Source organism: Cetorhinus maximus, chromosome 28 (genome assembly GCF_964194155.1).
Source record: "Cetorhinus maximus chromosome 28, sCetMax3.hap1.1, whole genome shotgun sequence".
NCBI classification, from domain to species: domain Eukaryota; kingdom Metazoa; phylum Chordata; class Chondrichthyes; order Lamniformes; family Cetorhinidae; genus Cetorhinus; species Cetorhinus maximus.
The window spans coordinates 14400153-14421589 of NC_135906.1; the positions used below are offsets into that span (position 1 = coordinate 14400153).

Sequence of the window (21437 nt, forward strand, 5' to 3'; positions counted from 1 at the left end):
TTTTATTATCTTTAACGTAACTAACTTTAAAAAATTGTTTGTTCATGGAATGTGGGCATCTCTGGCTAGGCCAGCACTTATTGCCCATCCCTAATTGAGAAAATGGTGGTGAGACAGAGTATGATTATTATAGCTCATGTTTTTGATTTATGTGGCATAAAATTCTTTTGTTTAACCCATGAACCTTATGCTTTCATTCTCTTGGTAAATACCTGGGTTTTCCTATTCTAAAAAAACATGTTACTGGTCTCTACTGAGATCATAACAATATGTTATCTTTTCATCTTAGTAGAAATGATTCCAGTGACAGAATTATCATATTTTGGTGAACAAGACCCAGCATTCAAAATCCTGAAGCCCTGGTGGGATGTGTTTGCAGAGTATCTGACCCTTCTAATGGTTTTGGTGTCAATGTTTGGAGGAGCACTGCAGGTAAAAAGAGGGGAGAAAAAGCCTTTGTAAGGATAGAATGTAATTAAGCTGTGTTTTTGAACAATCTGTCCCATCAGGTGGATGTAAAAAATCCCATGGCACTATTAAAAGAAGAACAGGGGAGTTATAAGGGGAGTCTCCTGACCAATATCTATCAACATCACAAAATCAAAAATCTAGTCATTATCACATTGCTGTTTGTGGGAGCTTTCTGTGCACAAATTGGCAGCTGCATTTCCCACATTATAACAATTATTACACGTCAAAAGTACTTAATTGTAAAGCTTTTTGGGACCTCCAGTGGTTATGGAAAGCTGTATGTAAATGCATGTCTTTTTTTAATTGGCCTAATGTTCCTGGGCCAGTGATGAGGAAAATTAACTTTCACTTGTGATCGTTATCCAGTGACACCCACCCTACTAGTGCATGCAGTCCCTTGGACAAGGACAGTATCACTTAATCCGGAGGCCCCAGTTGGCAATTATCCTGCCTGCCACACACTATGCAGCTTCTTTTATGAAGGGCTAATTCTGGAAGTTGCGCATGTTTTGGAGACACTATGCATAAGAGTTCTAATGCATAATAGAGTACAGTATTGGTTTTGCGCAATCCACTTGTTGAATTCCTGACCTGTCATGGTAAAATCCTAAGTGCGACTTAAAAACATAAAGAACTTATATTTAAATAGCATCTTATCCTGATATCAGGATATTTCAAACACATTTAAAATCACAGTTTTACTTTTAAAGGAAGTGTAGCACTGTTGTCATGGAGACAAAAGTCATGCCCAGTTTATATACAGTGAAGTCCTACAATAACAACTGGCATTTACAAAGCACCTTTAATATGAAAAAGAATGCTTTGCAGAGGGAAAAGTTATAAACAAAAGGCATGGATGTCAACTCATGGTAGGGGAGGTGACCAGAAACCTGGGGCAGAATTTTATGCCTCGTGGGCGGGCACATGTCCGACCCGATCGGGTGTAAAATAGCGCGAGAAGACGTTGGATGAGCGTCCTGACATCATCTCGCACATGCGCAATCTTCAAGTTGGCAGGCGTGCATGGGTGTTGGAGGCGTGCCCGTCCAAGGACAGGATAAAAAGGGTCAGCAGCACTGCTATTGTGAGTAATGAGGAGTTTAGGAGATAGTTTGCTGCTGGCTGCTTATTTGAACTTGCCAGCTTCATCTCGGTTCTGAGCTTCATTCTTAGCATTTCTAGGCTTGATTTCAAAACTCGTTGGTGTCTCCAAGGCCCCCGGAGGATTTTGACCGTGTGGACCTTTCCAGGTATCAGACAGCCTTCTGTAACTCTCGTAATGGGGATTGTGTTCTCTGCTGGAGGCAACTCCTCTGAGGAGGAAGAGAGGGGCAGAAGGGAGAGGAGGCCAGGTGCCCCAATGCAGCTCCTAGGGGAGCAACCTGTGGGAGGAGAGGTGCAGGCACAAGGGGTGCAGGGCCAGTAGGTAGTCCAAGGCAGAAGACGCCACTATCCTACTGCCAGGGTTTATAGACAGCGATGCAGCTACCTCAATTTTTCCGAGGTGCAATGCCAAAGGAGGCTCTGCCTCTCCAGGAAGACTGTGACCTCCATTTGTCATATGATTGGGCCTAAGATCACCTCCAACTGTGTGGGTGGAAACCCCATGCCAGTGGCTCTGAAGGTCACTGTGGCTCTCAACTTCTATGCTTTCGGCTCTTCCCAGAGATTAGTGGGGGATCTTTGTGGAGTGTCCCAATCAGCTGTCCACAGTTATGTCAAGCTGGTGACAGAAGCTCTGTTCAGACGAGGCCAGCCAGACTGAGTGAGCCAGAGGGTTTTCAGCGAATGCTGGGTTCCCCCGCATCCAGGGTGCAATCAAGGCGCCAGCGGGTCAGCCAGGTGCCTTTGTCAACAGGAAGGGATTCCACTTGATAAACATTGTTATGACGCAGCAGATGATGTGTGCCAGGCGGATCAAATCCATGAGGGAAACTTGATCACGTGGTCACAACAATTTTGCAATTTGTATTTTATTTCGAGATGCATGCCCTGAATTCGGTAGTAATAAGTCCACCAAGACTCTAGAGATTTTTTACAAAACTAAATTAAATAGTTTTTAACAAAGGAAAAGATTTCAAGTACAAACATAGGTCTACAAATAGGTCTACTAAAATAACTCCTAAAACTCCTAATTATTTTGGCTTCCAGTTACACCCCCATTAAGGCAACAGTAAGAAAATAGATTTTAACAGATCCAGGTAGTCAAACACAATACCCTGGGCAGTAGAATTCAAAGTGGCTTTTCCCAGCTTTGGTTTCTGTAGATAGCAGCTTAATGTACAAATACTGGGAACTTTTCACACTTTGGTAGAACTTGCAATGCCTTTCCCTCTGACACATAACCTCTTCTTCTTTATACGTGTTTCTCCCTTTTAATGCAAATTCCATTGTTCCCATATGTCTTTGGAACTTTACCTTTCTCATAATATAAATCTTTTCATGGTGCTAATACTATCAGTAACCTTTGGGAAAAATAAACACACTGCTTGGCCTAGCTTCTCTGGCTAGGTGTAACATCCTACCATCTCTTTGAAATTCAAGCTACCCTGATTTACCTAAAAATGCAAATTCTCCTCACCTCACATTCTAAAACTTCAGCCGTGTTTACATATTTAGCATTTCAAACCTAGCTTCTTTTGATGAATCAAAGCCTCACACACACACAGAAACTATCCAAACCCCACTATTAACCTACTTTTACAATAAATCACAATAATATTATGATAATTATTATACTTTCGTGACAACGTCTAAATAGTATGTGACCACAGGAAGCACATTCTGCAAGTCTGTGCAAGATACCCTGGCAGCTCCCATGGCACTTATATTCTGAGACACTCCCAGATTCCGAGGCTATTCAGTGCTCCAGCCCAACTGGATGAATGGCTGCTGGATGGCAAGGGCTATCTGTTGAACAGGTGGCTTATGGCGCCTTTCTGCCATCCAAGAACAGAGGCAGAGCAGCATTATAATAGGAGTCATGTCTCCACAAGGGTGGTGATAGAGAGGACCATAGGTCTTCTGATGCCTGGACTGTTCAGAGGGAGCACTGCAATACCCCCCAGAGTGGGTGTCACTGATAGTCGTTGCATGCTGTGCTCTCCACTATCTGGCACTGGCAAGGGGGCACCCATTGGAGGAAGAGGATCTTGAGGCAGCTCCTCAGGCCACAGAGGATGAATCCAGTAGTGAGTCAGAAGAGGAGCACCCATGAGGAGAACACTGTATCCTTCAGGGAGGCAAGGACACCAGGGATGCCTTGATCCAACGCTCCTTCAGCTAGGCTGCCAAAGATCTGCTTCCACCTCATGGCAGGGCTGCCACCTCCATCCAGGATGTCTGAAATGACCCTTTTATTTGAACCCAAAGTGCACACAGTGCCTATGCAATAACATTTAGAGCCACTCATATCCAGCATTAAGTACTGACGTACTCCGCACCAAAAAAAAAGGTGAAGCATAGTCAGGTCATTGCGACAAAAACAAAACTTATGTAATTTTCGCAATCAAAACAAATTAACATTGCCATCTCTGGTGTTCATTTCCATACCAGTAAAACTTTACACAACAGAAGATCGCCCATGATCGGTCGCTGTTGTACCCATGGTGCTTTAAACTTATGCATATGAGTTCTATGTCTTGTTGCCCCCCCCCAACCCCCATCCTTGCTGGCAGCAGTATTGGAGGCACCCTGCTGACTCTGCTGTCGTGTTAACCTTGATGACCTTGGCGGTCATCCTCTGGCCAGTGGAGCCTGTGCTGGCCCCGACTGGGAGGGAGCAGCCAGTTCCACGGCTGGCTTCTCCCCAGTCATCGCAACCTCATCAGATACTACGGTTACTGACAGAGGGGCGGAGGAGCTGCTGCCATCATCCAGAGAGCCCTGAGTGGAGCCTGCAGAGATGACAGGCAGCTTGTGCACTAACATGAGGTTGCTCTAGACCTCCCTGCACACCATTGATGGACGGGCATCTAGCTGGGATACTGGGTGCCTCATCCATCTCCCACACTGGGTTGATGAAGGTAGTGCAGTGGATTATGTGCACATGGCTTTTAGCAAGGCATTTGACAAGGTCCCACATGGCAGATTGGTCAGGAAAGTTAAAGCCCATGGGATTCAGGGTAATGTGGCAAACTGGATAAAAGGTTGGCTTTGTAACCGGAAACAAAGGGTAATGGTCAATGGACGCACTTGCGAATGGAAAGTTATCTCAAGTGCTGTTCCACAGGGCTCGGTGTTGGGCCCCTTGCTGTTTGTGTTATATATTAACGATTTGGACGTGAACGTTGGGGGCACGATTGGGAAATTTGCAGATGACACAAAGATTGGCCGAGTAGTGGATAGTGTAGAGGATAGCCATAATCTCCAAAACGATATAGATGGGTTGGTGGAGTGGGCAGTAAAGTGGCGGTTGGATTTTAACATAGAGAAGTGTGAGGTCATACATTTCGGGAGGTCAAACAGGGATTACACAATAAATGGGAATATGCTAAGAGGGGTAGATGAAGTGAGAGATCTTGGCGTACAAGTACACAGGTCCCTGAAGGCAGCAGTTCAGGTAGTCAAGGTTGTAAAGAAGGCATATGGAATGCTCTCCTTCACTGGCAGAGGTATAGAATATAAAAGTAAGGATATAATGTTGGAATTGTATAAAACACTGGTGAGGCCACAACTAGAGTATTGTGTGCAGTTCTGGTCACCACATTACAGAAAGGACGTAATAGCTCTGGAGAGAGTGCAGAGGAGGTTTACAAGAATGTTGCCAGGGTTAGAAAAGTGTAGCTACGAGGAGAGATTGGATAGGTTGGGGTTATTTTCCTTAGAACAAAGAAGGCTGAGAGGTGACTTGATTGAGGTGTACAAAATTATGAGGGGAATAGATAGAGTGGACAGGATAAAATTGTTTCCCTTGGTGGAGAATTCTAGAACCAGGGGACATAGATTCAAGATAAGTAGCAGAAGGTGTAGGGGGGACATGAGGAAGAACTTTTTTACGCAGAGAGTAGTGGGTGTCTATTGGTGGTAGAGGCAGAAACTCTAAACTCTTTTAAAAAGTACCTGCATCTGCACCTTAAGTGCTGTAAGCTGCAGGGCTATGGGCCAGGTGCAGGAAGGTGGGATTAGAAAGGGCACCTGGGTGTCCTTGGACTGGCATGGACAAGATGGGCCGAATGGCCTCCTTCTGTGCTGTAACTTTTCTATGGTTCTATGGCAGTGACGACCTGAGATCATTGCCTGTGTGAGGGCTTGCAGGTCCGAGCGCAACCCCAGGAACTCTTGATTCTGTCCCTGGAGCTGCCTCTTCATGAGAGTCACCACTCTCTCAATGGAGGAGGTAATGTGCTCGGCCATGGGGGTCAACGCAGTGCTTATGGTCCGCATGTACTCCTCCACAACAGAGACCATGGTACACATACCCTAATGGATCTTCGCCAGATCCTCCCGCACATCCCGCTGGATTCCAGCATCTGCCGCCTAATGGACGACTCCAGAGGCTCATCATCTGCCTTCAATTCAGCATCGTCCTAGTCTCCAGCACTTCACCAACTGCCGGTACCCTGGGCACCCTCTGCCTCCGCCTGCACCTCAAGCAAGGGCAAAGTGCCCTCGCTGCTGTGCACTGACATTCTAGCCAAAGATCTAATGCCCACCGAGATGCTGGTATCTTCACTGGTGTCTGGTTCAGAGAGCGGGTGTGACACAGGTGCAGCGGAAGCCCGACAATCCTCTGGCATTAGGGGTGGCTCTTCGGGGTCCTGCAAATGAGTGCCTGCTGGCAAATCTAAGGAAGAACAACAACATGTCATTAGCTTAAGTCATCACACTGTCACTGTGCATGCCAGACACCCTGATGAGACAATGGAGATCTGCATCATGGTGCCATCGTCTTTCAATGGTTATTGGGGATTCCAGTTTTGAGGCTCTCATCAATGAAGAGACTACACAAGAATGTTTGCACCATCTGAAGCTCTCACCTCTCTGCACTGCATTCTTACCTTTGTTTGACACCCCAGCCTGTCCACGACCAGCTGAATGAGGCGTGTGGCACCTCGCCAGTTCCAAGGTGTCCTGCTCAAATCTGGTCAATATTAGGAGGTGTGGGGGGCCTCCGGCTGTCCGTGTCCTTCAATGTTGTTATAGCTCATCTTCTCCTGAAAGGACAGAGGAGCATTGATTAGTCCACTCTCTATCTGCAGCGCCATTGCAGCCTGGCCAACCCCACCTGAAGAACACCTTGCAGGGAACATCCAACTCGTTGCCCTCGAGCCACAAGGCACTCTGTTCAAGCAGCCACGGCTCACCCTCTTGGTCAGCTCTGGCGTCATTGACAGTTGGCACTCAGACTCTAACATCCCTGAACTCCAAGAGGGGACAGTCAGCCCATAACACTTCACCATACTGATCCACGCCAACACGATAATCACCCTTCCCGAGCGCAGCCATGTGCACTGCATAACATTGTGACTGCTGACCTCAGCTGCCACCTCTTCCCAAGCTTTTATTGCATGGTGCGGTGGCCTCCTCCTTCCATCTCTGTAAACAAGGGTGTCCGTCTTGGCAGCCACCTCCTCCATGAGCACCGTGAGGTACTCGTCCGAAAACCGTGGCGCCAAATGCCCACCCGACCTGTCCTTCCGCCTGGCGTCTCCAGCTGCTGTTGAGGCCACACCTTCACTCTCCAGGACGCAGAAGGTATGTTCTTCCCTGGCAGCCTTCAAGGAACTGCCTGTGCCATTTTTAAACTGCCCGCTGGGTCGCCATTTGACCCGACGCCCAACAGGCCCCCACCCAGCCCTACCCAACCATTGGGAAGGTGCGTTTCATGCCAAGGCGGGCCTTAATTGGCCAGCCTGCGTGAAATTGCGGTCGTGGGCCGATCGCGGTTGGGGGCCTGTTTCCTGACTGGTCCCAGGCCCACTGATTGCGTACGCCCGCCAAGGGTAAAATTCAGACCTTGGTTGCAAAGAAAGGGCAGAATTTAGCCCTTGGCTGGCGGGCGGGCCCCACCAGTTCGGCGGTGGGCGGGCAGCCGAACCCCGCCGCCGAAAGGGGGCCTGCCGCCATTTTGAGTGGGCAGGCCAATTAAGGCCCACCCAACAGGAAGCGCAGCGCTTCCTGTGCGGGAGGTGGAGGGAATCCCCATCTGTCAAAGTGCGCTCTTTTGCACATGCGCGCGAAAGAGTGCACTGCTCCCTGAGGCAAAGTCCTGTCTCAGGGAGATTCGTGAGAGGTAAGTAAACTCTAAAAATAGATAAATATTAAAATTATTAACATGTCCCCCTCATGTGACAATGTCACACAAGATGGGACATGTTAATAATAAACACATAAAATTTATTAAATTTTTAAAAATCGGACATGAAACTTCATCCCGCCGATGGATGAAGTTTTATTAATAATCTGCAGCCCGCTGGGGCTCCTGGCCTGCCCGCCAGCCTTAAGGTTGGCCGGGCAGGGTGTTTAATAATGTTAATTAGCCTGTCAATGGCCTTAGTTGGCCATTGACAGGTCGGCGGGCGGACAGCTGATTTCACTGTCCGCCCGCCTTCGTGAATATTTAAAGGGACCGGGGTGACGTCGAGGGTTCCTCTGACTCATCCCGCATCATATTCCCCTTGACGAGCGGGCCCCACCCCCAAATCGCCGAGGGGAAAATCCTGGCCATAAGATCTGAAATAATACTTAAAGATGGGGAGAAAAGAAGAAAGGTTCCCAGACACCAGAACTAAAGCTGCTGCCGCCACTAGTGGGGAAAAGGGACAAATAGTAAACAAGTTAAATTACTAGTTAACGTCATTTTGGTTATCAGAGAAATGAGAAGTACATCAGCAGAATTTCCTGCTCCTTTTCAAATAGTGCCATGGGATCTTTTGTGTCCACCTTATGTGGGTCTTGATTTAACATCTCAGTTATGAGATGGTATCTGCACTGGAGTGTAAGCCTAAATAATGCTCAATCATAGAATGAGACATAAACCGACAACCTTCCTACTCAGAGATGAGTACGTTTCCAAAGGTATTCAATCACAGGAAGAAAGTTAAAATGAGTAATTCTTGACCATTCTCCTACGTCGCAGAGTAGCTAATTCCTGAGTCGCATTAATGAAGGCCCAAAAATGCATTCTGTCATTCTGCACAAAAATCTAAGGTAAGGGAAAAAGTATCTGAAACTAGGATATCTGAACTATAACATAAATGCTAAAGGAGACACCATTTGTTTTCCTGTCATTCAAACTACAGTTGCTGTCTCGGCAATATTTGTAAACCAGAAATACAACTCGACATGGATAATGTTTTCTCTTGGTCTTTGACCACTACAGTAGGATGGCATCAAACACAGAGATAAAAACAAAAAGCTAAAAGCTACTGCGGATGCTGGAAATCCAAAACAAAAACAGAATTACCTGGAAAAACTCAGCAGGTCTGGCAGCATCGGTGGAGAAGAAATCAGTTAACGTTTCGAGTCTTCATGACCCTTCGGCAGGTAATTCTGTTTTTGTTTTGGCATCAAACACAGCCTTTCATGCAGAGCCAGAACACTTATTACTAGGGATCCAGATGCTTGAGGCCAGGATGTGAATAAACTTCCCAATCTTTTTAGTCACTAACCCTAATCATCCCAACATTCATTTCACCTTTGCTACTTGCTATATATCATGCTTTACTTTTTGTGGTATGTTGGAACCCTAATAGGCATCCAAGCCAAGGATACTGTACAGAGGTTTACAGTTGAGATTGTCATAATTTATAGGAGTTATAAGAACATCAGAAAAGTTAGGAAAGACTAACAGACTAATAATCAAAGCTCAGCCCTCTAGTACACTAATTCCCCCCATTGTGGTATTTAATTGTATTTGAATAACTCATAAATGTTTTTAGCTCTTTATTTGATAGATTATGACAAATGTCACTCTAAGTAAGTAACTTGTTCCTGTTTTATATTAATTTTATATTTCTACTCATATGTTCTAGTGCTTTTTCCAGTGTACTTTAAACTTAAAATTTCCTTTTGCTTTATCTATACTATTTTAAAATCTATACTTTATACCATTTAATATTTTATATACTGCAATGAGATTTCCTTTTATCTATCATCTTTCTACACTGTAGATCCATTTGGATCACATAGCATGAGTATTATTGTACCTGGCTGGCTACACTGTAGACAACTGGAGCAAGCATTCTGCTTCAATTTGATTTAGTAGAGAAGACCGGGAAACAAAGCAATTTTATTCCAATTATATCATAGTCTCCAAAAATGAAAGTTATTCTCTTGGTTCTGTGCCCAGTTCTCCTTATGGTCCAGAGTGTAAGTTTCCTTCATATGTGGGATTATAGATACTTGCAGGACACTCATTGTTCTCAGTTCAGTGTCAGTGGCTATGTTGATGGTTCCGGATTTGAGACTGTTTGAGATGTGGCAACTAAACTTTCACACCCAGCAGTGTCGGAATTGTTTACCTGTATAACAGTTGCTAAGAAGAGATCAGGCATCCTCTCCAGTTAGAGAGTCCACATGTAGGTCACATAGACCTAATGGCTCATAAACAAGCTTCAGTAGAAATGAGAGGATTGCTCTGTGTCCCCCAGCAAGACACAGCATACAATACATCAAGAACACTTTCATGTTCTTTGTTTTAAAAGTTATAAATCTATAAAAGAGATGTATTATTTGTAAGATTTAATTCAGGAACTACAGATTATTCAACAGGGAAGCAAAAGAGTGACAGCTCACATACAATCCATAATCATACATACAACCCATAATAGGTGAGGACAGTTTACTAGTCCTGAATCGGACAAATTAACGGATGGAATGAAATTGCTTGATCTTGGTGGTCTACAGCAACAGCTTCCTCTACTTCGATTGTCTCTGAAACTGGCTGAGGTGTTAATCCAAAAGTAGGATGGATCCATTTCTCAGAGTTAGGCTGACCAAGATATTAAGCCAGAGCTAGCATCACCCACCTATGACATTAATGTCCAGAAGTAGGGAGGAAATAGTGCAAAGTAAGTATACCTTCAGAAGGGAAAATACTGTGTTACGACCCTGCTGAGGAATGACATAGGACAAGTTTTAAATCCATCCAAATAGATAGGAAGTCATGTCCTGCTCCCTGTCTAACAACATAATATCATGGAAGTGAGAATCAACATTTCAATTGCGCTTCGCCTTATTCTTAATAACTTTGTCAGTCGTTTTCTTTATTTGCTGGAATACCTTTACCTCATCCCTAAATACCAGGGTAATTCCTGAATCACATTCTGTCCTTTTCTGTTTGTCCCATACAGGATCCCTTTTAGTTGTTTCCTCATTGTCTCATCATGTTCCCTAAGCCTAGTTCCAGGCAGCAGTTCCCTCTGATGTTCCTATTCCAATCCCCTTTTCTGCCTTTGTCAATTTTCAGTCCCTGTTTTGTTTACCTTTCCTTGCATGTACTGCTCATCCAGGATCCCTAATTATCCCATGCCTAATATTTTTCTAGAAAATCCTCTGGAGCGAGGGAGCATTCCCTGTGGGGCACTAGGTCTCTGCCAACAGAGGTCATTGGTCCAGGCCAGACAATCAGTTGGCCCTGGGGGCCCCCTTGGGACAAGAGGCAAAGTCCTCAGCAGGCTAGGTCTGGACCGTAGCGAATGGTCACATGGTGGGGGTGGTCACGGAACCAGACATAACAGCTGGTGCAGTTAAAGGGAGCAGGCAGGGTGGGCATGCGGACAGTAATGAGTGTAGGCTCAGAGGGGAGAAAAAGTAATGTGGAGGATGATGGTTATAGGCTCAAGGGTAATGGGGGAGTTTGAAGGGGCTAACAGAGGAGAGAGGAATGGTTATATTGTGTCAGTCAAGGGTAATGGGGGAAGTTGGTGGATGACAAGGGGAGGGTGGAAGGTGGTGGAACGGGTCTGAAATGTGACACACGCACCACTTTTTAAATGTTTGTTGAAATGCAGTCATACTGAAAGTGCAATCCTTTGAAGTGGGAGGAGGGTTGTTTTGGGTGGGTGGAGGTAATGGTGAGCACAATTGGCCGACTAACGGGACACACTAATAATTATGAGTCAACTGGATGAGAACCATGCTCAGCTGTGTTCTCCTCTCTACGGTATTCTCCTCACATGGCAGCAAGTTTGCTCCCTGACTCATGGGTCTCATAACATCAAGATCCCAGCAAGGTCAGGAGTTGCAGTAAACCCTCTACTAAAGGCCACTCAAGTTGACCAAGAATTGTAGGGGGTTGGCGGGTGGTGTTGGGTTGGGGGAGACTGAGGGAGGCAGGCCGGGGTTAGCTCCATGGGTTGGGGGGAATGAACAGAACAATGTTCCGGTTTATATTCTCAAGGACCCTGGGTCTTTCGCTACAAATCTATCAATCCACTAGTTGAGCATACTGAATGACAGAGCCTCCACTGCCCTATGGGGTGGAAACTTACAAACACTCACCACTCTCTGAGTGTTGAAATTCCTACATATCTCAATCCTAGATAGCCTACCTCTTACTCTGCGACTGTGTCCCCTTGTTCTGAACACACATGGGATATATCCTTCCTGCATCCATCCTGCAGAGTCCTGTAAAAGATCTTTATGCTTCACATAGATAGCCTCTCAGATCTCTGCTCTCAAGAATACAGGCCCATTCTCCTCACTCTCACCTCATAGAACAATCCCACAGTCCCTGGAATCAGTATGGTAAACCTTGGTTGTAATCCCTTGATGGGAGGGCTATCCTTCCCTCGGTAAGGCGATAAACAGGACACACAGTACTCTGGGTGAGGCCTTACCAAGGCTATAGTCAACTGCAGTCAGGCAGTCCCTTGCCAGTTACCTTCTTACTTGCCTTCTGCACCTGTTTAGCTTACAGTTACTTTTGAACAAGGACATCTAGGTCAGTTTGGCCATCCACACTTCTCAGTATCTCAACATCTAGGAAAGTCTCCGATATTCTATTCCTCTGGTATTCTATTCCTCATGATGGGAAGAGTGTGCAGTTGATCTAACCCCATTACTCCACAGGTCATACCATTAGTTTAAAAGTTACAATGATTTTCAGGAGAGCACAAGGAAGTAGCTAGTTGAGAATTAATCCCCTCAATTCTTTCCAAACAACTTGATTACTTTTGCTGACATGACATTCCCAGCACATGACATGACTTGACATTCCCAGCACATGACATGACATGACATTCCTAGCACATGACATGACATGACATTCCCAGCACATGACATGACATGACATTCCCAGCAGGTGTCCACACCCCTACCCTGCACATAGGCAATCGTATCCCTGAGCAGCGCGAGGCTGTCAGAGATCTTCCTGCCCGGCACAGCGCAGGTCCGGTCAGGGTGGAACACGAATTCCAGAGCGGACTTGACCCGATTGACAATGACCTTGGACAGAATCTTATAGTCCACATTCAACAGTGAAATGGGTCACCAATTTCTAATTTCCTCCCTTTTCCCCTTGTGCTTGTAGATGAGGGTGATGATGCCTTTCCTCGTGGATCCTGACATACTGCCGGCCAGGAGCATACTCTCGTACACTTCTAGCAGGTCTGGGCTGATCTAGTCCCACAGAGCCGAATACAACTCCGCCGGCAAGCCATCGATTCTAGGAGTTTTACTCTTCTCGAAGGACTCAAGGGCCTTAGTCAGTTTGTCAGGAATTAGCGGTTTGTCCAGGTTCTTCTGTGTACTGTCATCTAAGACCTCCGTGATAGAGGACAGGATGGACTGGGAGGCCGTGCTGTCTGTGGGCTTCACGTCATACAATCCAGCATAAAAGGATTTGCTGATCATCAAAATGTCGGACTGCGATGACTTTACTGAGCCGTGTTCTTCCTTCAGGCTGCTGATCACAGAGCTCTCTCTGTATACCTTTTGGAAGAAGAAACGTGAGCACGTCTCATCCTGCTCCACGGAGCGGACTCTGGAATGGAAGATGATCTTGGAGGCCTCCAAGGCAAAGAGCGAGGCTTGCTGCCTCTTCACTTCTTGGAGTTCCTCCTTGACATCGACCCCCATCGCCTGCAGCTGCAGCAGGTTCTACGTGTTTTTCTGGAATCGGGACATTTCCCTCTGTTCCTTTCTAGCTTTCTGGGCACCTTTGAGGATGAAAAACCTCTTGATGTTTCCCTTGATCGCTTCCCACCAGTGTGTCAGGGACTCAAAGAGGGGTTTCGCGGTTCTCCAGCCTTTGTAATCCCTCTTGAGCTCCTCAATGTTTTCTGGGGTCAGCGGTTGCACATTTAGCTTCCATGCCCCTCTGCCCACCCTCTGGTCTTCCTCTAAGTGACAGTCAGCCAGTAGGAGGCAGTGGTCAGAGAAGAACACCGGCTTGACGTCAGTGGATCTGACTGCGAACGCACGGGACACAAACAGGAAGTCTGTCCTGGAACAGATGGACCCGTCTGGCAGCGACCAGGTATATCTACCCTGCGCTCTGTCTGCAGGGTTGCTGAAGATGTCGTGCAGCTTGGCATCCTTAACTGTTTCCATCAGGGATCTGGACGTAGCGTCCAATCTGCTGTCGGCCCTGCCGGATCGTCCAGCCACATCGATGATGCAGTTGAAATCACCGCCCAGAATGACTGGCCTGGAGGTCGCCAGCAGCAGTGTATGCTGCTGAAAGACCGCCAGCCCTTTTGTGCCGGGGCGTACACATTAATTAACCGGAGTGGAGCATTCTTGTGCATTACGTCTGCTACGAGGAGACACCAGCTCCTTAACCTTGGAGACAGTGAAGTTGCCTCCCCGCAGCAGAATACCCAGGCCGGAGGAACGAGAGTCGTTTCCTCCCAACCAGATCGATGGCCCATGGGACCACCATCGTGACCATTGCCTGTAGGAGCTGAGGTACGGTATCGCACACTCCTGCAGAAACAACAGGTCAGCTTTGACCTTGGCAAGGTAGTCCAAGGTCGCAACACATCGCGTAGTAGATTTAATGCTACGCACATTTATGGATACAATCTTTACACCCATTTTAAAGCATTTAGTCTCATATCAAACCTGTTGACTTTGAGAGTTCCAGACCTTTGGTCTGCTCCTGCATACCCATAGTGTTCACAAATTGCCTCACTTTGGATGGGCTGAGGAAACTGTCCTGAACCACCCCATTGGAGATGTTCCGATCAGGTGGCATCTGGGGGTTCGTGCAAGGATCGAGATTTGAAATGTCCTCTGTTGGAGAAGTATCACCGATCCTCTCCCCCTCTGGGGCGTTGCTGCTCCCAGCTTCCCGGAGCTGGGGTGCGCTGAGCGCTTCACTGCTCCTAGATTCCTGGGGCTGGGGTGCGCTGGCCTCTTCGGGTTGTGGGCAAAGTTGAGGTGCGCTGCTCTCCTCATTGTCTCCAATGTTCTGGAGCTCGGGTGTCTCATCCTCCAACTCCCTAGAGCTTTGCCATTTCTTCTGTAGGTGCCACCCTTTCCCTTCTTCGTCCGAAGAGCAGCTGCCCTTGTCATCCTTGTAGGATGGAAGATGCCTCTTGCCACTTGTCTGGGAAGTGGCTTGGTCCCTTCTTAGCCCGTTCTTCCTTTTGGCTCTCTTCACCAACTGCCACTCCCCCTGATGATTTTCCGCTGCTTCCTCCTCCATTGATTCGCTCTCCTGAGGAGTGGGAGGTTCAGGGGGCAGTGCAGTTGATTGGCTGTCTGCTGCCTCAATCTTTTCCTCCACCTTGTCTCTCTCTGTGCCCTCCTTTGGACCGTTGTTCTCACTGGGGACCTTGGTGGTTGGAGGGTTGCAAGTGTCCTTGGTATTGGTGACACGAAGCATTTCATCTGCTTCCCCCTTGTTGGCTTTGGCTGCCTGTGCATAAGTAAGGCAGCGTTTGGGGCAGTTCCTGTAGAGGTGGCCTGCCTCGCCACACAGGTTGCAGCATTTAGTCTGTTTGCAGTCCTTTGTCTGGTGCCCTTCCTGCTTGCAGTTCTTGTAGAGGGCGGCGCTGCAATTGGCCGCCACATGACCAGACTTGCCGCATGAGCGACAAAGTTTGGACTGCCCAGCGTAGACAAGGTAGCCACGGCTTCCCCCAATAGCGAAGCTAGAAGGAGGGTGGAAGATGACTCCCTTACCATCGGTCTTGAGCGTGACCTTGACCTGGCATTTGCTTATCCAAATCCCGAAGGCGTCTCTAACCTCGGTGCAGCTCCCAACCTTGTCGACGTACCTGGCGAGGCAGGTGAACACATCGGCGACAGGGATGTAGGGGTTGTAGAGATGCACCATCACCACACGGTCCTGTTGCAACGGCAGAGCAAAGAGCGACTCCACCGTCAGGTTCTTCATCTCTGGCTGGTCTCCCTTCTCCTCGAACACCTTCAAGAACTTGACGCAAGCTGCCACACTCCTGAAAGTCACGTCGAAAAATCCAGCGCTGGGGAAGTCTTGCAGGGAGTAGATCTCCTCCGCTTCAAATCCACATGCCTTCAACAGGATCCACTTGATGAAGAAGGCCCGATCCATGGGTGCTCCTCCTTCACCGTCACCTGAACGGTGTTACATACCCCATGGTATGGGGCTCGACTGGTTATAGCCATCGCTTCACGACTACACTTGATCTTAGCCAAAAGGCCGAGAGAACAGATACTACACTTGATCTTAGCCAAAAGGCTGAGAAGCGGCGGGCCATGTTAAACTTACAAGAGAAGGCCTCAATCAATTTTGTAAATTTGTCAATCAGTGCTAGACAGTATTTGTAGACTGAGGGTACCATGGTGAGAGGACCTATAAAATCTACCAGAATGCATGTCCAGAGCCCACCTGGCAGGAGATTTTTTTTTTGCAAAAATATACTTTATTCAGAAAATATCTGGAAGAACATTACAAAACATTTCAAAATGGTCATTACAGAAAGTGCAATGATATTCAAATTTTCGACATAGATCATGTTGCACTTTGAGGTGCTTCAATACAATTGCGATACATGTAATATTTACTATATACATTCAATGTGAGTCATACAGCCCAATGGGTTCTATACAATTTCCAGCTCCTCAGTGCACTACGGCTGAAAGGCCTTAGACAGTGACCTTTCCCCATTGCGCCTCTGCGGTGGCTGCCCCAAGCTTTAGTGCGTCCCTCAGCACATAGTCCTGGACCTTAGAAAGTGCCAGTCTGCAACACTCGGTTGAGGACAACTCTTTGCACTGGAAGACAAACAAGCTTCAGGCAGACCAAAGAGCGTCTTTCACCAAGCTGATGATCCTCCAGCTGCAGTTGATGTTTGTCTCGGTGTGCATCCCTGGGAACAGCATGAAAAGTCCTGCGTCACAGCTGTTCGGGATGGAACTTGACAAAAATCACTCTCCTAACCTTTGCAAAGGCACATTCTAGAAGGAGGTGGACAATGGTCTCTTCCCCACCACAGTCAAATCGAGGACAGCGTGCGGAGGGGGCAAGACTCTGGGCGTGTAGGAAGGATCTGATGGGGAGGGCCTTTCTCACCGCCAGCCAAGCTACGTCTTGGTGCTCGTTTGAAAGTTCTGGCGATGAGGCATTCTGTCAAATGACAGACTTTGACAGTCTACGCAGGAAGCCAACCGATAGGATCTACCATCACTTTCTCACAGGGCCTCTAGGATGTTACGTGCAGACCATTGCCTGATGGACTTGTGATAAAAGGTGTTTTTCTGCATACATTTTTCCATGAGGGATAGGTGGTACAGTATGGTCCAACTACTTGGAGCGTTCCACGGCAGCGTGGCCAGACCCATCCTTCACAACACTGGGAGCTGGTAGAACCTCAGCACGTAGTGACTCTTGGTGTTTGCGTACCGAGGGTCTACGCACAATGGTGGCCATCAGGATGAGGATGATGTTTGGCACATTTTTTTCCACCATATCTGAAGGTTTTTTGTTGCAAAAATATACTTTATTCATAAAATATCTGAAAGAACATTACAAAATATTTCAAAATGGCAATCACAGAAAGTGCAATGATATTCAAATTATCTACATAGATCATGTTGCACTCTGAGGCGCTTCATTACAGTTGTGGTATATGTGATATTAACTGTAGATGTTCAATGTGAGTCATACAGCCCAAGGAATTTTATACAATTTCCAGCCCCTCGGTGCACTATGGCTGAAAGGCCTTAGATAGCGACTGTCCCTCATTGCGCCTCTGCAGCAGCTGTCCCAAGCTTTAGTGCATCCCTCAGCATGTAGTCCTGGACGTTGGAATATGCCAGTCTCCAACACTCGGTCGAGGACAACTCCTTGAACTGGAAGACCAACAAGTTTCAGGCAGACCAAAGAGCATCTTTCACCAAGTGTTGATGATCCTCCAGCTGCAGTTGATGTTTGTCTCAGTGTTCATCCCTGGGAACAGCCTGTGGAGTTTCTGCAATCGTGCAAAAAAGTGCACAGGTTATGCAAGAGGCACAGAAAACATCTTTGAGCCCTCAAATACCCCTTCATAGCTGGGGTACCGTAACATGGTGGATAGTTTCTCCAGCCTGGATGGTTTTTGTTGTCGCTTACTGGATAATCATGCAGTAATTCAGATCATTTGTTTCCCCGTGGCTGGAGTAGTGCAGGCAACACAAAATCCAGGGGCGACAATGGCATTCTGTTAGAGGGAAGCAAATTGGGCCCATGGGACCAGAACTGGCAGAGATTACCCCATGCAATCACAATAGGACAGGGGTCGTATGTGGCCTACAATGAGGCTAGATCATTTACAGGCTTAATAGATGAATTAATGTTTAATTTTTATTTCTCAGGTGTCAAGTGGGCAGATTCTGTGTATCCCAGTTCCAGAGGGTCTCTCCATTCAAGAGCGTCAGTGGAACCACTCTGTTTTGGAGGAGCTCAACCTTAATGTGTTTGCCACTGGATTCCAGACCGGCCTAGATGTCCAGCAGTACTATCTTATTAATCAGTGGTGCTATGATAATGCAGTTATATGGTTTTCCAAATATTTCCCATATCTGGTCCTTCTGCATTCTCTGATATTTTTAATCAGTAGCAACTTTTGGTTCAAATTTCCTGGCACAAGTTCTAAGATAGAACATTTTATTACTGTCCTTGGAAAATGCCTAGACTCTCCATGGACTACCAAAGCACTGTCAGAAACTGTATATGAGGAGTCTACCCCTAGAATACCTGTAGTTTCTGAATCAAGTATAGATCAATCGTTATCTTCTATTCACAGTCCAATGAAAGTGGATTCTTCTGAGTCATTGTCACAAGAGATGGCTTTCAGTAGTGATGTCCATAAAGCAGATAAGGCTTCTCTTTCGTCTAAAGGTTCCTCACAAGTTTTAAAGGCTACTGGTGGAATAATGGTAGACAATTCCTCAGTGAAAATTCTGGATAAAAAAGAAGGCGAACAGGCCAAATCCTTATTTGAAAAGGTGAAGAAATTCCGCCTTCATACAGAAGAGGGAGACATTCTCTATGCTATGTATTTGAATCAGACCGTTGTCCGAACTGTGCAAAGTGTGGTTATTCTTGTCTACATCAGCATTTTCATCCCTCAAATGTGTAACAACATCCACTGCATTGATGCACTGCATATCACTGGGTTCACTGACTTCTTCTGTATTCATGGCTTATGGAGGATGTTTCGAATGTTATCCTTAGTGTACATAACTGCAATAGTCTTATACAGTTGCACTTGTCTGTACACACTGCACTGGATACTCTATTATAAATTGAAAGAGTACTCATTTGAAAATGTGAGGGTTGAAACTGGGATGGATGATATTCCTGATGTGAGAAATGACTTTGCATTCTTGCTTCATCTCATCGATCAGTATGACAAACTTTATGCCCGAAAGTTTGCAGTATTCCTGTCAGATGTGAGTGAAAACAAACTTCTTCAGCTCAATTTGAATCATGAGTGGAGTCAAGAACGACTAAAACAGCGCCTCATCACAAACATGGAGAACAAAGTTGAGATGCACCTCTTCATGATGCCTGGAATTCCAATCCAGGTTTATGACCTCACAGAGATTGAGGTGTTAAAGCTGGAGCTCATCAAAGGTGTCGCCATTTCTGCTGCTATTTCCAATCTGAAAATGATGAAAGAAATGTGGCTATACAATTGTTCAGTTAAGGTGGAAAGGCAGGCACTGTTATTCTTGAAGGAGAATTTGATAACTTTACGTGTACGATTTGGTATTGCTGATGAAATACCTCCATGGATATTCACCTTGAAAAGTTTGCGTGAACTCTATATTGAAGGGCAACAGCAGACAGACAGCAAAATCTCCACAGCTCTGCAGATGTTTCGTGAGCTGCCAAAGATAGACACTTTGCATCTGAAAACCAACATAACCAAGCTGCCAACTGCAATTTTAGACATGGCTCCTCACCTTCTGTGCCTGATAATCCACAATGAAGGAGTAAAAATATCATCAATTGCAAACATTAAGAAGCTCTTCTGCCTGACTCTGCTGAGGCTGCTCCATTGTAATTTGGAAAGAATTCCTAGTGCCATCTTCAGCCTGACCAACTTACAGGAGCTTGACCTCAAAGACAACAACCTGAGTTCAACAGAAGAACTTGCCAGTTGTCAAAACCTTCGTAAACTTATCTGCCTCAGGTTGTGGCATAACAACATCACTACCATTCCTGTTCACATTGCCAAAATTGCCAAACTTGAAATGCTTTATCTCAATAAGAACAAGATTGAATTCTTGCCCCCAAGTCTGTTCAAACTTACAAAGCTGCTGTTCCTGGATGTTTCCCACAATCACATCTCCAAGATCCCTCTTGATATAGACCAGCTTGTAGAGCTGCAGCATTTTGCTATAGAATGCAATAAGGTGTCCGAACTGCCTGAAAACCTTTTCTCTTGTACCAAACTCCGGGTTCTGAACATCTCACATAACAATCTAACTCACCTCTCTCCTTCTATTGGGCGTCTGAGGCAACTGCATCTCCTGGACATTAAAGTCAACAAACTGGATAAACTTCCAATTGAATTGGGGCAGTGTGCTTCCCTCCGGAAAAACCAACTGATTGTAGAAGATGATATTTTTAAAACTCTGCCTCTGGAAGTCAGAGAGCAGATTACAAATAGCACATCAAGCTGAAATGTGAATGTAGAAAATCTAATGTTAATAGTATCAAATCTAAACGTAGCTAACAGTTGGTTCCATGGGATGTTTTGCTCAGTAGGATGTTTTATAAGATATAGCATCCCATTGTCCCACTACAGTCCAACTACATGGAGATAACAGTAAGATTGTGGTATTTTGGTATTTGGAATAATTCAGGCACTTGTACTTAAGTCTACATGTAGTGGTACAATATGTTAATGCTGTAAGGCTTAGGTCAGCATGCCATTTCTGCAACCGTGCTAACATGGGGAGAGATGGAATGGGAAATTTTCTTTTGTTAACAAAACATAAAAGGGAAGGAAGAAAAACAAAGTCTCCACCCCAACCCTAAAGCAGCCATCCATACTTCAGTATTGTTTTCCACGTGGGAGCAGTTTCTTGCTTTAGAAATTGAGTGAAAACATTTTTCCAAGTTCATTTCTTTATCTTACTATAGTGACCAGTTCAATAGAAAGTGTCCATATTGTACATTCCAATTGACTTCCAATCTAAGCAATAGCACAAAGTATAGGATATTGGTGCACTGATGACTTGCACCACAGAGTGTTAGTGTTATGATGTGGCAGATGATGTGTGCCAGGTGGACCAAAGCCACAAGGGAAACTTGGTCACACTATCACAACAGTTTTACAATTTGTATTTATTGTGAGATGTATGCACTGAATTCTGAAGTAGTAAAATTTTTAAAATTAAATTAAAACCTTTATTAACAAAATAAAAGATTTCAAGCACATACATAAGACTGCAATTACTTACTAAAATAATGACTCCTAAAATTCCTAATTAACCTGACCCCCAGTTACACCTCCTATAAGGCAAAAGTCCGAAATAGATCTTAGATTTAAAATAGAACCAGCAAGTTAACACAATACCCACTTGACTGTGGAATTCCA

At 45.8% G+C, this 21437-nt stretch overlaps 1 protein-coding gene and 1 pseudogene across 2 annotated transcripts; one reads left to right on the forward strand and one right to left on the reverse strand.

Annotated features, from left to right (window-relative positions):
- The first annotated feature begins 294 nt into the window (after positions 1-294).
- LOC144668996 (volume-regulated anion channel subunit LRRC8A-like) lies at positions 295-20517 on the forward strand. 2 transcript variants are annotated; one of them, XM_078531537.1, is made up of 3 exons: positions 295-432; positions 18199-18563; positions 18630-20517. In XM_078531537.1, the coding sequence occupies exons 1-3, from the start codon at positions 295-297 to the stop codon at positions 20515-20517; spliced, it is 2391 nt and encodes a 796-aa protein (XP_078387663.1). The 2 variants fall into 2 exon arrangements, with proteins under 2 accessions (XP_078387663.1, XP_078387662.1); XM_078531536.1 differs by having other exon boundaries at positions 18199-20517.
- LOC144669212 (U2 spliceosomal RNA) lies at positions 15963-16096 on the reverse strand (annotated as a pseudogene).
- Positions 20518-21437: the final 920 nt, after the last annotated feature.